Genomic DNA, 17,623 nt, shown 5'->3' with positions numbered 1-17,623 from the left:
AGGGATAGTTTTTTCTGTCTGTATTTCAATGAAGGAAACAGAGGTCATGCTTAAGAATATACAAACCCCATTTCCAGAAATTTGAGAGACATCCTATGAATGCACAAAACTCTTTGTTAATTAATTTAACCTTTATTTAACAGAAAAAAGACATGAGATTTTCACTGTTTTCAGTGACAAACTTAATTCTGTTTGTTAAGTCTATACAAATTTAGAAAGAAATGCCTTCAACATTTGAAAAAACAAAAAAAAAAAACGGGAGTGGCATGTTTACTACTGGGTCACATCACATTTTTTTTAAATTATACTTTTAAATGTTTGGGAATTGGGTGGTGCAGCAGGTAGTGTCACAGTCACACACCTCTAGGGACCTGGAGGTTGTGGGTTTGATTCCCGCTCCGGGTGAATGTCTGTGAGGAGTGTGTTCTCCCTGTGTCTGCGTGGGTTTCCTCTGGGTGACTGTCTGTGAGGAGTGTGGTGTGTTGTCCCTGTGTCTGCGTGGGTTTCCTCCGGGTGCTCCAATTTCCTCGCACAGTCCAAAAACACACGTTTGTAGGTGGATTGGCGACTCAAATGTGTCCTTAGGTGTGTGTGTGTGTCTGTGTGTGTGTGTGTATGTGTTGCCCTGTGAAGGACTGGCGCCCCCTCCAGGGTATATTCCCGCCTTGCGCCCAATGATTCCAGGTAGGCTCTGGACCCACTGCCGCCCTGAACTGGATAAGCGCTTACAGATAATGAATGAATGAATGTTTGGGAATTGAAGATACTAATTGTTGCATTTTTGCAAGGAGAACTTGGCCTATTCCTGCTATATACAAGACACAAGCTGCTCGACAGTCTGTGGAAACTGTTGTCTGATTCTCCTCTTAATGAGGCACCATATATTTTCAAGAAAAATGTGAACTGTAGTAAGACTAATCAAACACACACACACACACACACACACTCAATGTTACAATGCCATTCTAATTTAACTTGTGCACAGAACTGCCAAAAAGGAGAGTGTGTCCACGTGTGTGAACTCAGACAGAGGAAATTAGCTATGGCTGATTGGCTGGGTCTTTGTTCAGTTTGGGTGGGCTCAGGCCCTTCCAGACCCACCTGTGTCTATGTCCCTGCACCAAGGGTCCACAGAAGACCCTTAGACTACTGTATTAACACGTTTTAGAGAGGCCAGTCCTATAGAATATTCTTTGACATGCTTTTTACAGCATCTTTTCGCTAGATGAACTTATTCAACTACATGTGTAGGTATCACATCAGCCAGTTTGGATTTCTCATTCATATATGTCTTTTTGCACACAGAAACAAGCAGCACAGGCCTGAGCGTACATTAAATGTAAATATAATCCAGTGCATAACTAATTATGTAATAATAAAATATCATTACTGTTGTTCATTAAAATCTTTATCCATTCTGCTCTCTCTATTTTTTCAGCACCTATCTGTTCTTCTTAATCATTTGAGAGACTTCATCTCTCTAGCCAATTTATCTCTCTGTGTTTGCTCCAGCCCACACACCCTCTACTAGCCACACTCTCTTCCCATCCTCTCAGCACACGGCGGGGCAGCAACATCAGCATCTTCACCTTCCGCCCACGCAATAACTCAGAGGCTGACTTTGCAGATGATGAGACGAGTGTTCTCGGTGATGGCCGAAGCAGGGCAGGGTCCACTGTCACACCGTGGCACAAGCGCCGCACGAGTAGCATTCGCAGCCATTGCTCGCAAGTCTTTACACCCACCCTCACCGTTAATGGCCGTCTTAATGTCTCGCTCGACCAAAACGGGATCACTGGCATCGGCCTCCACACACCCAACTCCCTGCCTGGCTGCAGCATGGAGAAGGTCAAAGAAGACATGGTGAGTAGTTGGTTCAAACTGCATTTTCTGGCATTTAAAAAAAAACTTTCAGGCCGACCATGACATTTAAACAGCTTCACTGAACATCTTTTGGTTACATTTCCACATTTGAAAGCTTGGTCTTAGAAGTGCTTACTGTGGAGTATATTACAGTATATATCTCAGATGTATTGTTTCATTGCTGTGGTGTACATTTACTTAATTAATCTCAGTAGCACCACTTTTTAGCACCTTGCTCATTTATTTCTCATATGCATCTAAAATAAGTATAGTTACTGAGAGTGAAATGTTTGTCTGGGAATAACATAAAATAGAAAGTGAATTCTGACTTTGCATATTACTGTGAAAGTATCATGGATTTATTAAAGGCTATAAATATTGTCTATCCCCTGTACAAACATATAGTGTATGTGTTCTGAATATACGCTTTGTGTATGATGAGTAACAGGAGCTAGTGTGTGTGGAAGAGCACCCTACTGCGGTCCCCAAACCCACTCAGGAAGTGCAAGTGGAAGCACCCCCTCCGCACAGAAAGAGAGGACTCAGTTCCATCAGTTTCTTCAGTGATGCCATGGATGGTGTGTGATGCTGCTTAATTTCCTTTAGCCTGAGCATCTAGTGCACTCCATGCTTTGAGCACAATGAACACTGCAACAAAATTATTAATGCCAAACTGTTCTCATGGTTATGAGAATGGAACAACATTGCTATTTTTAGATGTGAAGTCTCTCAGTGAACAGGCTTGTAACTCACTCACTTATTTACACATATTTACTCAGTAATTTTTAGAAAAATGCTCCACAAAGAGGTGTGTGCTTCATTGAGACTTTTTTTTTATTGTTCTTTCATTAATCTTATGTTTGGACACACATGAATGATAATGAACACATTTTGAACTACAGGATTATACTTTAATTATATTTTTTAATCTAAGCTTAAACATAGGTGAGTTTTTTTTTTTTTTTGGCAAAACACATTTTTTAATGATATTTTTTGTGACCAGATCTTAATGATTCACCTTTTAATCTTAGAGCTGGAAGAGTCTCGCCAGAAGTGTTATCCATGCTGGTATAAATTTGCAAAGAAGCACTTGATCTGGACGTGCTCTCCAACCTGGATGAGGCTTAAGGAGGCAGTGAAGGTGATGGTGATGGATCCCTTCCTGGACTTAGCCATTACTATCTGCATAGTGCTCAATACACTCTTCATGGCCCTGGAGCACTACCCCATGACTGAGGAGTTCAATGGCATGCTCAGTGTGGGGAACCTGGTGAGAAATTACACAGAGTATTCATACAAATGCATCAAATGTAATGTAGCAGTCTCTATCGTATTTAAAGTGTTATAGCAGATTACAGCGAATGTTAATAGTGTTTACTAAAGTCATTTATTAGCCCCATGTATGCATTTTTAGGCCAGAATATAAGACATACTGGTTCTTTCAACAAAGGCTGTATTGGTTCAACTGTTGAGTAAATAATATATTTAGTAACATTTGTTCATTAGGTATATTTAAAAAAAAACTCATGGAAGGGTTTCAGCAAGTCTGTTTATATTTTGTTGACTTGTATCTTTTTGTATCTTCAGGTGTTTACTGGCATCTTCACTACTGAGATGGTGCTGAAGCTCATTGCTTTGGACCCATACTATTACTTCCAGCAGGGCTGGAATATCTTTGATGGGATAATTGTTTGCTTGAGTCTTATGGAACTTGGCCTATCTAATGTGGAAGGACTATCTGTGCTCCGCTCATTCAGACTGGTATGGTTACATCTAAGCATCAGTATGGTCAAAGTACAGTGGAACCTCTACTAACAAACTTTCCAAGATACGAACCGGGCATTTGAATATATTTTTCCTCCACCAACGAACCATGACTCTAGAAACGAACCTGAGCCTCCCCCGAGCCGGCGGCTGGAAATGGCCACTGACCCCAATAGGCGAGTCTCCCAGCGCCCAGACTTGAGTGAGCTTTTAAGATTAGCTAATTGTAGCTTTAGCAATTTAGCATTAGTGTAAATAGCAGACATCGAAATTCGTGAAAGTTAAGCCGTATCTACGCTTCGTCTCCCCACATTCACCACCTACTCTCCGTTATTCCCCCCACCCCCCACCTCCCGTCATACAGCCAGTGCCTGTGTTACTCCTCCAGCCAGTCGTCACGTCTTCAAGGTAGCGATGTGTAACCACTTAAAACTTTATTATTTCTTTTTTATTACTGTTACCACTGTATTTCTCTTTTATTTTTAGTAACGCTACATGTATTTTTTTACTAATTTGAGAGTGTTGTAAACATATATCAGTTCAAAAAGGGTGATTTTCGGGGTGGGGGCTGGAACCCATTAATTGCTTTTCCATTATTTTAAATGGGAAAAATTGACTCGATGAAACGAACTTTAGAGGTTCCACTGTATTAGTTCTATTGGAAGTAGTTCAGCAGAATATTTTTACTGGAGATTGATCAAATATTTTTGTGTTTGGGGATTATGTTAACATTGATTTATTTAACATTTATGTTAAAATGTTTCTCTACATTTATTTTGTAAATCTGGAGGGAAAGCCATGTGCAGAACTTTATGATTGTCCTTATCATTACTAGATAGCATGTGTTTCTATATATGCCTTTATGTCAACTTCAAATAGGTAACAGTTTTGGGAGCATAGGTATGTTCTATGTATTTAAGTGGAAAATCTGGCTTTTTACATAGCCTTGTTCACATGCACACTTACGCTAGCATAAATGCTCACTGCATTAGAATGATTAAATATGCCATCATGTTACTACTGAAACCCAAATGTGGCTTACACATTCTGTCCACTTCAATCACAATGCATAAACAAATTGTAGTACAGGTCATGTAGTGTTTAGCCAAATGGATTGACCAGTTTGTCTATCTTTTATGTATAATAATTTGGTTTTTGAGGTTGCCCCTACAGCGTTTTATTGACCATTACACACTATGACTTTCCGGATTTTCATACTAATTGAACTAAATACACCCTTGTGGAAAACACTCTTTATTTGCTTTATTGTGTAACATGGGTGATCATGAAACTTTTCATCTGCTAAATGAAACAGTGGATTAAAATTTGTGACATCTAGCTTTTCACCACAAAATTATTTGGTCTATTGAAATTTTACTCAGTGCAGTGTTTGATATCTTTGAAAACAAGACACTGACCTCTGTGCTCTTTCAGTTGAGAGTCTTCAAACTGGCAAAGTCCTGGCCCACACTCAACACACTGATAAAAATTATTGGCAACTCAGTGGGCGCCTTGGGCAACCTGACACTCGTCTTGGCCATCATCGTCTTCATTTTTGCTGTGGTGGGCATGCAGCTATTCGGGAAGAACTACCAGGACTGTGTGTGCAAGATCAGCAAGGACTGTACACTGCCACGATGGCACATGAAGGATTTTTTCCACTCTTTTTTGATTGTATTTCGTGTCCTTTGTGGCGAATGGATTGAAACCATGTGGGACTGCATGGAAGTGGCTGGACAACCACTCTGCATTCTGGTCTTCATGCTGGTCATGGTCATAGGCAACCTGGTGGTAAGTTAAAAGGTTCTGAAAAATACATTTGCATATTCAAATGTATTAATGACAAATGATTTTATCGGTGTAGGTTTTTGTAGTGATTGGAAAAGCTCATGTTTGCATAGGATCTTTAAAGATAACTGTTATGAGGGAGATGGGGTAAAATGTGTAGCGCATGGCTTGTGCTGACTACAGGATTACCACATCTGTCATATGCTGCAAGCAGTACTTTATTTTATGTCCATTTTTGTCTCCTATTGTTGAAATGCGAGTATTAAGCTTATTTCACCCTCTGTTGTTAGTTCAGCTATATTTCACATACCGCTTTTCCACCAACGAGAATCCGGAATGGTTCCAGTTTGTGAGCTAAATTTGAAACCGTTCGGCACGTTTGCACAGAAATAAACTGGTTCATGAACCAGAAAAATTTGTTCCCAGCTGGAAATAAGATTAAGACATACATTCAGTGATGTGTACTTTTTTCTGATACTTTACAGTATCAGTACATCGGCAATTATATCAGGTATACCTTCCATGTTTATGCACTTTGTATATGGAATATTTATTTACTACCTCTATCAGTTTGATGTATTCAGTATGCAGTGACTCCAAATTAAAATACCTGCTTTAGCATAGGCTTCTAAAACATGACATTAACTACCTACTATCTACTGACACTTGGGAAGTGTGGACACCTTTTTCAAAAACATTTTTTCTTGAGAACGTTAGCCGAGTTCTATACAAAGGCACATAAACTAGCTTTTTCTGAGTGACAGCATAAGCATCATTCGAGTTCAATGACTAATGTCAAAAACACTTATAGAACATTATTGCCTGCCTACTCAGACTGTGTTGATGGTTGAAAAAATAAATGGCTGTACTTTGAAAATGTATTAAATGTTCAGTATCATGCTTTATGTTCTGAAGCGATTTTGGAGGTTGACATTTTCTGAAAAGTTGCTGAACTATCATGTTATCAGGAATCAATCTGTAATACTGAATTCAATGAAAGCTATGTTTCGTAAGCTTCAGTGATCTACTGTGATTTTACGCCCAGTTCATGCCCTTACCAACATGACCCTTTTCATAGCCTACAAAAACATACATGTGGAGCAGCTCAAGAATGTTTTTTTTTCCAGAGAAACAGATGACACATACTGTAATTTTCTGCCTGAGGAACACCCATTCATATTATTCTTATTTACAGATCCACTGAACAGTTATCATATTGGACATTACCTTCATTTACAACAATATACACATTTGTGGCAGGTTACAGCAAACCAATGTAAATTGCTAATTTAAGTACATTTTTAAACATGAGTTTGTGTTTTTGTCCTTTATTTTGGTTTCAGTAAAAGAGAGAAGATAAGCAGGATATCTTTTTTGGCTGTTGTTGACCTTGTCACCTGTTGTTAGTAGTATAAGTACATATCACTGTAGATTTGTTTGGTGAGATTTATTAAAGCAGAACAGATGTTATTTAGTAAACAGCCACAATGCTCCTATTAACATAGACATTGAATGACTGGGTAACAGCATAGTCCATGTACATTATGATAAACTAGATCTTGCATAATACCCCCTTTTAGAGCCTAAGTTTATCTTGTACAATATATTTCAAAATATTTTATATTGGGCGGCACGTTGGTGAAGCAGGTTAGTGTCGCAGTCACACAGCTCCAGGGACCTGGAGGTTGTGGGTTCGTTTCCCGCTCCGGGTGACTGTCTGTGAGGAGTGTGGTGTGTTCTCCCTGTGTCCGTGTGGGTTTTCTCCGGGTGACTGTCTGTGAGGAGTGTGGTGTGTTCTCCCTGTGTCCGTGTGGGTTTCCTCCGGGTGCTCCGGTTTCCTCCCACAGTCCAAAAACATACGTTGGTAGGTGGATTGGTGACTCAAAAGTGTCCGTAGATGTGAGTGAATGTGTGTGTGTGTCTGTGTTGCCCTGTGAAGGACTGGCGCCCCCTCCAGGGTGTATTCCTGCCTTGCGCCCAATGATAAGAGTTACAGATAATGAATGAATGAAATGAATATTTTATATTCATTACATAAGTAATTAGTTACATTTACATCATTTTTGTTTTAATTTCAAATATTGTTGGTTTCAATGTCAGAAATATAAAAACATTGCAAAATTGTTAAGAAAGTTTTTTGCTTTCCACAAAATAATATTAATTATACCAGTCACCCCCTGTTCATCAAATGAAATTCTAAAAATCTCTACTTTTTTCAAAATTAGATATTTTTAAAATTCCCCTAATGCCTTAAAATGGGTTTAGATGTACAGGGGTTAGACAATGAAACTGAAACACCTGTCATTGTAGTGAGGGAGGTTTCATGGCTAAATTGGAGCAGCCTGGTGGCCAATCTTCATTAACTGCACATTGCACCAGTGAGACCATGTGCATCCAATGGTTCAAACATTGTGTCCTGAAGGCGGTGCCGTGTATCAGGACGACATTGCACCAATACACACAGCGAGACTGGTGAAAGACTGGTTTGATGAACGTGAAAGTGAAGTTGAACATCTCCCATGGCCTGCACAGTCACCAGATCTAAATATTATTGAGCCACTTTGGGGTGTTGTGGAGGAGCGAGTCAGGAAACGTTTTCCTCCACCAGCATCACGTAGAGACCTGGCCACTATCCTGCAAGAAGAATGGCTTCAAATCCCTCTGACCACTGTGCAGGACTTGTATATGTCATTCCCAAGACGAACTGACGCTGTATTGGCCGCAAAAGGAGGCCCTACACCATACTAATAAATTACTGTGGTCTAAAACCAGGTGTTTCAGTTTCATTGTCTGACCCCTGTAGCTCTGCACCTCCTATGAATCAGTACACATGGATCTAGGAATGTGGAATCCGTCCACACCTCTATCTTTACGTACAGTCTGCACCTCGCCTGCAGCTTGAAAACCCCACCCTGCATGCTGACAGGATTTGTTATTTAGAAAACCTGGCTGTTTGAAGTCACATGTTTGAGACTGTCTTTGGGACTAGTTCAAGTTTAAAAGTGAAATAGCTCACCCGTGACTTCAAATTCTGGGGCATGATACATCTTCTAGTTTATAAAAAAAAACTAAATGGACATTTGTACAAGGTATGTGTAAAAACCCCAAAATTTTAATTTTGTAAACTGAGATGTACATTTCTATAAACATAAATATGAAATTGATTGACCTACACAGAAATTGCTCCAAACTTGATTTGATTTACACAGTTAGCTCATCGTATTTTTATGATTAATCATGATGTGTAGCTTTAGACACCACTAATTTACTCATTGTATCCGATGTAATTTTTTTACATCCCCATTTCCCCTTAGGGATTGTTCTAGCTGTCAGATGAAAAAAAAACATTTGTCAAATACCAGGTCCATTTTGAGCCACATAGTGGCTCAAACACAATGTTAAATGCATATCATTGACTGTAATATATACAGTTCAGAGCCTAGCTTGCACAGGCAAGCATTTCCTGGAACTCATGCTGGCATGAGCTCATTTACTGAGCCAGTAAACGTAAGGCTCAAAGCAGACCTGTAGTTGGGATTACATGATCATAATGACTGGGCTTAAATTCATGTTCAATCATGTGCAACTAAAGCATATTATGTGTTAAAACTGATATGTTATCAGGCATGTAGTGCCATAAAATTAAAGAGACAGGTTATAGCATTTACATATTTTTGTTTGTTTTTGATGCCTGTATCACACTCGGAACAGAGGCATGTTTTTATCACTGTTTCTCTGTAGCAGACAGATCTGGTCTGCAGGCCGGCCAGTCAAAAAACACACTGTGTCTACAGAGTCATGCTGTTTTATTACATGAACAATGAGGTCTGGCATTTTTTTAGTGAAATAACCATGGATGTTCCAGGAAAAGATGTCACACTGGTTGCAGCATGTTTCTCTAAAATATATACTATTGCCACTGTCCCATTTTTTGAAATGTGTTGCAGTTTAATATTTACAAAATTCAATCAAGCCATGAATAAATTGTATATCTTTTCATTGTGAGCTAAATCTCAGTTAAATTCACATATTTTCGTTTGTTATTTAAAAAAAATCACAACTTCTACATGAGTTTTGTCCCCTGAAAATTTTATGTAAGGTTAACATTATTAAATCTTAAAAGAATAGTTTACAACATCCAATTCACCGTACCTTTCACCTTTACAATTTTTTGTTTTGCACCAGAGCTGAGGCAAATTTAAAGGATAATAATGGAAGCTTTTCCCCTTTCCATTATGCAAACTAAGTGCAAATTATCCCAAGCCTCCATTTTCATTTGTTAAGTGATCTTAATTACAGTTGCTTATGCGTTTTCTGTCTCTAGGTGCTAAACTTGTTCCTAGCTCTTTTGCTGAGCTCCTTCAGTTCTGATAACCTGTCAGCTCCAGATGAGGATGGCGAAATGAACAACTTGCAGATTGCCATTGCACGGATTCATTCGAGTCTGACCTGGATTCTGGGCTTCAGTAAGGACCTCTTCAACGGCAATCTGTCCAGACACAGGCAGATGAACAAGGAGGCCCTGGCAGTCATCAAGGCTCACAGTACCAACCACATTGAATGTAACGGAGTTGTTGGGAAAATTGGACGCTATGGAGAGAAGTATATCATTCCAGAAGGGGAGGACAGCTATATGACCAATCCTAACTTGACCATATGTGTTCCCATTGCACCTGGGGAGTCAGATGTGGAGTTCCTGGAGGAGGAAGAAGAGGAGGATACTGAGACATCAGAGGATGAAGAAAACAAAGCAGTAAGGGATTACTGAAATAACTTTTCATTGAATGTTGATTGAATGGTTGATTTGAGTTGGTGATTTTCTTTAAAGAATGACAAGTTCTTTTCCTTAAAGGAATAGATTTGCCAAAAATCAAATTTATAGAATTTTCCATTATGTTCAGTCAGACAAGTATGAAATTCCAAATTTTCTAATTTAGCTTTAAATTTGAGGCTAATCTAGTGGACAGTTCACGAAAGCCTATACACCATTTAACACTGAGCATAATCATCATACATTTACCTGAATGCATCTTGAAGCCTAAATTTGTCAGTTTTTATAGATAAAAAAAACATAGCACATCATATAGTTTGCTTGCTACCAATTGCTTTTTAGTACTTTAGCTCCAAAGTAAAGCAAGAAGAAATTATAATGTCAGACAAGACTGGTTGCAAGGGGAAAAGAGCATCAGTGTAATTTTTCCAATTTTGTTAATAATTATTTTTAGTGTTTTTGTGATTCCTATTTATCTGTGAGCTATGTCAAAGGAAATCACAGCACATTGTAATGATAAGCATTAGGAACATTTGTTATTAAGGTGTATTTATTCATTTCATCTCTACATCTATTTGCAGTTATACCTTCATCCTCATTGTGACTGGACGTGAGAACTGTCCCTCAAATGAAAAGCAGGGTTCGTAGGTCAACGGGATGATGTGGCATGTGTGAAAGGGCAGATTGCTGTGTGTGTGTGTGTGTGTGCGCCAGGAAAGGAAGGGGAGGGGGTGGAAGCCTTGGATGTGTGGAGCCTGTTCCGAATTCATAAGCTGTTAAGCTGCACCACAGACAAGGTGATCCAAGCGGCAGCACAGTCTCTCTTACATAAGAGCTGAGATGAGAAATGCGTCTGCTCAAGTAGGCCAGCTTGTCAAAGGCATAAGATCAAGAGTCTTATGAATTTTTAAAAAAATATTGTATTAGAGTTGTATTTTAGCGCTTAAAAATAATTTATTATCTAATGTTTATGCATTGTAATGCAATCCATTTAGACCAGTGCAGTGATAACATGGCAGGATTAGAGTTTGGCAATGATTGGTTTGAGAGAGATATTAAAGTTTTTCTTTATTGGGGGGGGTTGCTTTTCAGCATTAATTAACAATTTATGAGCAATAAAAATAAACATAAAATAATAAACTTAACTGACAATTTCATGTCACCAACTATGATATACCAGGACTCTACAGTAATTTTCAAAAGTGAAGATAGTAGTCTGCCCTTATTTGAACTTGACTACTTTGCAAATTTAATCATAGACTGTGAAAAACTTCAAACATTTAGTATACGAAAGTAGTAGCATCGTACAGTACTGGAAAAGAAGTACAGTCATTTTGGAAAGTACTCTGCTGTAATTTACAGTAATAGACAAATCTGAAAGGCAGGGTGGCCCTCAGAGGGGTAGTCCAGCACCCATGTGACCAGTTGTATAATCTTAATGCCCACCAGGCTGGCCTCTTTCATAATGATCACGTTGCTCACAAACAGCAGCACCGTCAAAGAGAGCAATCTCAGAGAACCCACGCTCAGTCCATAAGTAACTGGACAATGACTTTTGTTTGTTTGTTTGTTTTGGCTCAGCATTCCCAGAGAATTCATTCATTCATTCATTATCTGTAACCGCTTATCCAATTCAGGGTTGCGGTGTGTCCAGAGCCTACCTGGAATCACTGGGCACAAGGCAGGAATACACCCTGGAGAGGGCGCCAGTCCTTCACAGGGCAACACAGACACACACAGAATTCACTCACACACTCACACCTACGGACACTTTTGAGTCGCCAATCCACCTGCATTGTGTGTTTTTGGACTGTGGGAGGAAACCGGGGCACCCGGAGGAAACCAGAGGAAACCATTTTAAATTAAAATATAAGTGCTGAATGTCAACTTTAATTTTAGCTACATTTAGCTACATTTGACCCATATAGGCAACACAGTCCTTTTTGAATGGATTTCCCTTTTATAGGACCTTAAAGAACATTACGGGTTAATATCATCTTATAAAATCATGTTCAGCACTGTGGAAGATCTTTTAAAAGCAGAGGCTACCATCTTTTCTGATGCTGTTCTACACCTCCAGAAAGCTCAACAGTGAAGTCTGGTGTCCCAGACCCACCCCACTCCAAGCTAGATTTACAGTCCTACCTTACCCTTTAGTATCAACAACCGTAAATCCACACTGGCCTCCCTGGTGACTAAGGCTGTACCTAGACCCACTGACACCAGTTCCATGTTATCTTTACATGCTACATCACCAACCACCACAACAGCATCTCTACAGTGCATTTCCCCAACTATTCTGTGTTCTGCTTATCCACAACCACTGACTAGACCTTTCAGCTGTTTCTGATAACTTCTTCACAGCTGCCCTTAGTGTCTGGCCCCTGATACGAACTGCACAAGCAGGGATGTGGCAGATTTGGCTATAAATCCCCTAAGAACTATCTCCACCGGTCTAACATGTTCCTGCCACCCACGTTCCTTCACCTCAGCCGCCAAGTCCGCATAGTCCAGTTTCTTCCTTTCGAATGCTTTGTCTACTTCATGAATTATCCGTTTACTTTCAGAGTACAGCACCATATCTGGCCTCAGTGTAGTTAATGCAATGCATTCCAGGACCTGCAGTTTTTTACCCACGTCCACCAACAATTTTCAGTCTTGTGCTTCGACCCATTTACCAATATTTATAGCCTGTGCACACTCTCGAATATGTTCACTTTCATGCACAAACCTAATCACTTTATTACTACAACCACTCGTTAATGCGTTTACCTCTAAGCGTTTGCTGTCCAACAAACATACTAAAACCCTTAGCACCTGATTATATCTCCATGTATACCTCCCCTGTAACAAACTGACCTTACAAGCAGGACCCACTGTCCAAGATTTTGTGGAGTTGGAAGGACATCATAAGTGGCTCCAAGCAAAAACTCAATACGACTTGCTTCCATCACCTACAATTCTTGCCAAGTGATTTTCCACTTCTCTACATTCTCCCAGCGAAACCACTGGCCTTGTTTTGCCTGTGACGCTGCTGTTGCGCAATGTGCCTCCTCTTCCTGATCGTGAATAAATCTAGTCATCGTTTGCCTTCTCTCTGGTGATGTGGCCTTACTAAACGCTTTTCACGAATCACCTGACCGAAGGCCCGCTCTTCCGTGTTGCACTTGGCCCTTAGCTGTAATGAGCCCCTGGCTACCTGCACTGCCACTCGTGGGTTCCACTTCCTTCCTGCTTTTGTGACTGGCGTTGCTGCTTTAACCACTGCATCCTTTGCCCCTGACAAAATATTCTCGCGACTCACCTTTGCACATTTAAATTACTCAACCAAACTTGTGAGTGGTAGGTCCAGTATCCCTCTCCCATACCATGCCACGCTGCTTAAACACTGTGGCACCCCTAGCCACTTCATTATAGTCTTGTTCATAACCTTTTCCATACTTCAGTGATTGAAACATCATAAATTTTCAACGGCCATCTAATACGAGGCAGTAAGCCAAACTGCAGACAAAACACTTTCAACTTCACTGGCACACATGGTCTATCAATGCTATTAATAGCCTTCACCAATTCAGCCTTTATTCCCAGAACTTGGTCAGTATTATTTAGTGCCGTACTGTACCAGCTACCTAAGCTCTTCACTGGTCTCTCCAGTACTGTAGCCAACGTTAGATTATCATTTAACTTTGTCCATGTAAGCCCTGATTGAGGGAACCAAGTACCATCATGGAACCTCTTCCCACCTGCGACCCACATAGAGGCCCTGATTACTACCTCCAATGCCATCATAAATGCTAATGGTGAAGAATACCATATATGTTAGTTACAAATCAGTCTTTGAGTTAATTATTATATACAGGAGGTCCTCGGGTTACGTCAGTCCTGAGTTACGATGTTTCGTGGTTACGACACATCTCCCATTTACTGTATAAAGCCTTGTTTCGACTTAAATGTTTTTGCGTCGTAAACGTTGTAACGCGAACTTCGTGAGAATACACGGTTACGTGGCTCGGGACCGAGGAGGATAGGTGTTAGGATAGGATAAGTTCTTACAGTATGTTATTTACGTACAGTATGTACGTATGTTCTGACTTACACCGAAATTTGGTTTACAACGCGATGTAGGTCGAGGACCCCCTGTATGTCCAGTTTTAATTATTAAACACAAGTATTGCTTCACGTTAATTTTTAACATTTTTTATCCTTTTTCAGATCACTTATTAATACTTGAAATTACTTGGAATAAGCCCAGTAATATATTCTTATTCGTGTGTGTCTATAAGGCTAAAAAGATATTGTTAAATGCCAGAGGCTCAACAAGATCTGTGGATGAAGTATATATTGAGATAAATTTGACACAATTCACCAGCTTCTTTTCAAAGGGAACTATCTTTTGCTTCTAAGCAAGTTAACTCTAAAGTTTATAGTAATATAAAGTCTCTCTTTCTTGTTTTCTGTCTCTCTCCCTCACACACGCACACACACACATACATATACACATACACACACACATTTTGTTCACTCTGCTCACTGGCACCTTAATGTAGGATTACGGTGCTAACATGATTGGATTTTGCCAGCACCTTCAGACCAGTAATCCTGGTAAATCATTTGAAATATGCTGCCATTACAACACCAGGAAATCTCCTCAAAATGGCATTAAGATGGTAGGGCTTGTGGCAGTGCATACTCAGCCTGAGCTACATCACACACAAACACTTAATACACACAAGCTGAGGTTAGTGATGCTCTCTAATCTTAGATGAGAGAAAAGTAACATTTATAGCAGTCTAATCTACCACACTGAATGAACTTAAGGACATATGGTTTATAAATAAATTTTGTCAACTCTCGTATATATTTCAGGGATTTCTGTCCTCTGTCAATATTAATAGGTTTATGCATGAATGGTTTGGATGTTAACAGTCAATCAACTCTTCTTAACCAAAAAGAGACATAAGTACATTTATTAACAGAACTTTGTGGATGCCCAGCTAGGGTCTGGCAGTAGGATTGTTATACAATATACATCAATATTGGTAGGAGTTGCCAGTATGATATATGAAAACGACAATGTGACAAATTTCTGTTCTACATCTAGCTAGTAAACTGCCAAAAAAACAAGCAATGTAGAATTGCAGGAATGCTCCTCTGTTTTTATTGTCTCATGTTAAGACAGGAACAAGCACTGCACAAATATTCACTGTTTGTTAATGTCAAGTGTTGACAAGTAGAGTGAAAAAAAATAATAAAAAGTTTGGCAAAATTGTCATAGCCAGCTTCACACAATTAAACCTCTCTGTATTTACTTGGGCTACTACAAGGCGATTCAAATGTGCCTCACGAGCCACAGATGTGCAATTTAACCCAGCCCTGTAAGCTTCCACAGTGCGATTGCACCCTGCTCTCCCTGGTCCACAAGCTACCTCAGTGCGAATAAACCCTGCTCCTCAATCTACCCAGGTGTGTTTAAACCCTGTCATGTACGGCAATACTATACAAGCCTAAGCTCAATTAACTTTCTTCTGAAATTGATTTGAGCTTCATGTTGGATCATTTATGTGAGGTATTTATATCTTTAACCACAAGAACCTTTCTGAGATAATGTCAGGGTTTTTGGTCAAAGGAGCCACACTAACCTATCTCAGAGGTATTGGATGGATTCCTACAACTCCAGAGAATGCAGTTTCACTGCTCCACTGACCAGTGCTGGGGAGATTTATACCACTCCTGCCGATGCTTGGCATTGGGCATAGTGACCTTAGGTTCATATGCAGCTACTCCAGAGCCTCATTACATTTGATGCTTTTCTGTGTAGATTATACAAGCTGTGTATACATACTTAAATGCCTGAGTGTTTAGTAGGTGCATGTTAAAGTAGGTAAACCCAATAATTAAAGCTGGAAGATATAGGCAAAATTTAAATCATTGTTACTGAAGCATTCTATATTGTGATAATTATTTATATGTATATATTGATTTATTGTCCAGTCCTACCAATCATAATAAGACGTGTCTGCAAACATGGACATAATGCAACTTTACTTGTGAACATTGTGTAGAATGGAACTGAACATTATCCTGTCATTTCCTTTAGGAAGTGATCAGCTTGTCAGAAGGAAGTACTGTTGATTTAAGGAAACCAGGTGAAGAAGAAGAAGGCTCTGTTGTGGTTGAAGATACCATGGAGCCAGAAGAATGTTTTCCTGAGTGTGAGTGAAGTATAGTATCCTAATTGTCTACCTGTGTTCTCCTACCCTAAATGTAGTTGACCATATAAGCAAGTCTATTTGAGATTATTTTGGGTGTCGATGCAAATGCCAGACACTTTACACTGGGCGATATTTAGGTTAAGAGGAAGCCTACACTTTTTATGTTTTTCTGGAGCTTCCTAGAGAAACAATTGATCCTTATATTAATAGCCTTCTGCTAAAATTGATTATGTGTTGTGGATTATAGATAAAACTGATGACATTTGAAGGGTGGGAAACCACAGTTTTACACCATGTTTGACAAATTCGTCTCCCTAAATGTAGGTCATTATCTGTAGTTGTTACTTCCAACCGCTTGACCTAAATCCAGGTCTTATGACATAAAATACCAAATGAGTATGTGAGGACACAGGCCTGTACTCAGCGTCCTTGATTGGACCATGTTTGTTGGCTAGTTTCCTTCACCTTGTTTTTTTTTAGTTTCTGACTCTAATAATAATCTTACTTTGCACAGTTTGCCTGCGTCACTGTGAGTGCTGTAAAATCAACACTACACAAGGTTTTGGCCTGTCCTGGTGGAGGCTAAGGAAGACCTGCTACCAAATTGTGGAGCACAGCTGGTTTGAGACATTCATCATCTTTATGATTCTTCTCAGCAGCGGAGCACTGGTAAAGGCTGTTAAAAAAACGTCCATGCACAATCAACTCTTAGTCTACAGTTAGTGTTATATAATGTATATGTTATTTATTGCATTGTAACATAAGAAATTTAATTTATATATTATTTTCATTCTGATTCAGATCTGCACCTTTGACTTAATAGTTTTTTAGCCATGTCCATAGCTCCTGTTCTACTCATGAAAACAATGTGGTATTAATTGAGACTAAAGAAGAATAATTAAATGGCCAAACAAAATCCTTACCTTCTCTCAACAAACTGAGTCATGCAGCTGTGTAAAATGATCAAGAAATTCCACAGCCATGTGTGGACAGGAATCTAAAAGAGTATAGTGTTTTCAACCCATGCTTCTTTCTGATGCTAAACAGTCTACACAAGATAATGTATTGATGAAGAAAGTAGGTTAGTAACTACTTCATGAATAAATCAGTAACAAATTATGATGTCATAAACTATACACAGAACTTCAAGTAGCAGAAATCGAGTGTAAAAGAAAGCAGTTTGGTTGTACAGTGAGATGTGCTGAATGAAATATGAACTCTAATT

At 39.4% G+C, this 17,623-nt stretch overlaps 1 protein-coding gene across 1 annotated transcript in view; it reads left to right on the top strand.

Moving 5' to 3' along the window:
• The window catches only part of LOC136675786 (sodium channel protein type 2 subunit alpha-like), a 46,035-nt gene that overhangs the window by 19,313 nt on the left and 9,099 nt on the right, over positions 1–17,623 (top strand). Inside the window, exons 11-18 of the mRNA XM_066652537.1 lie at positions 1,513–1,863; positions 2,312–2,441; positions 2,895–3,133; positions 3,451–3,624; positions 5,062–5,418; positions 9,740–10,168; positions 16,284–16,398; positions 16,913–17,067. Of these exons, the coding sequence (XP_066508634.1) occupies positions 1,513–1,863; positions 2,312–2,441; positions 2,895–3,133; positions 3,451–3,624; positions 5,062–5,418; positions 9,740–10,168; positions 16,284–16,398; positions 16,913–17,067 (1,950 nt within the window). The remainder of the gene's footprint in view (positions 1–1,512; positions 1,864–2,311; positions 2,442–2,894; positions 3,134–3,450; positions 3,625–5,061; positions 5,419–9,739; positions 10,169–16,283; positions 16,399–16,912; positions 17,068–17,623) is intronic.

Source organism: Hoplias malabaricus, chromosome X1, assembly GCF_029633855.1.
Source record: "Hoplias malabaricus isolate fHopMal1 chromosome X1, fHopMal1.hap1, whole genome shotgun sequence".
Taxonomy (NCBI): domain Eukaryota; kingdom Metazoa; phylum Chordata; class Actinopteri; order Characiformes; family Erythrinidae; genus Hoplias; species Hoplias malabaricus.
Note: the sequence above shows the minus strand (reverse complement) of the source record. Positions and strands in the feature narration are given on the sequence as shown.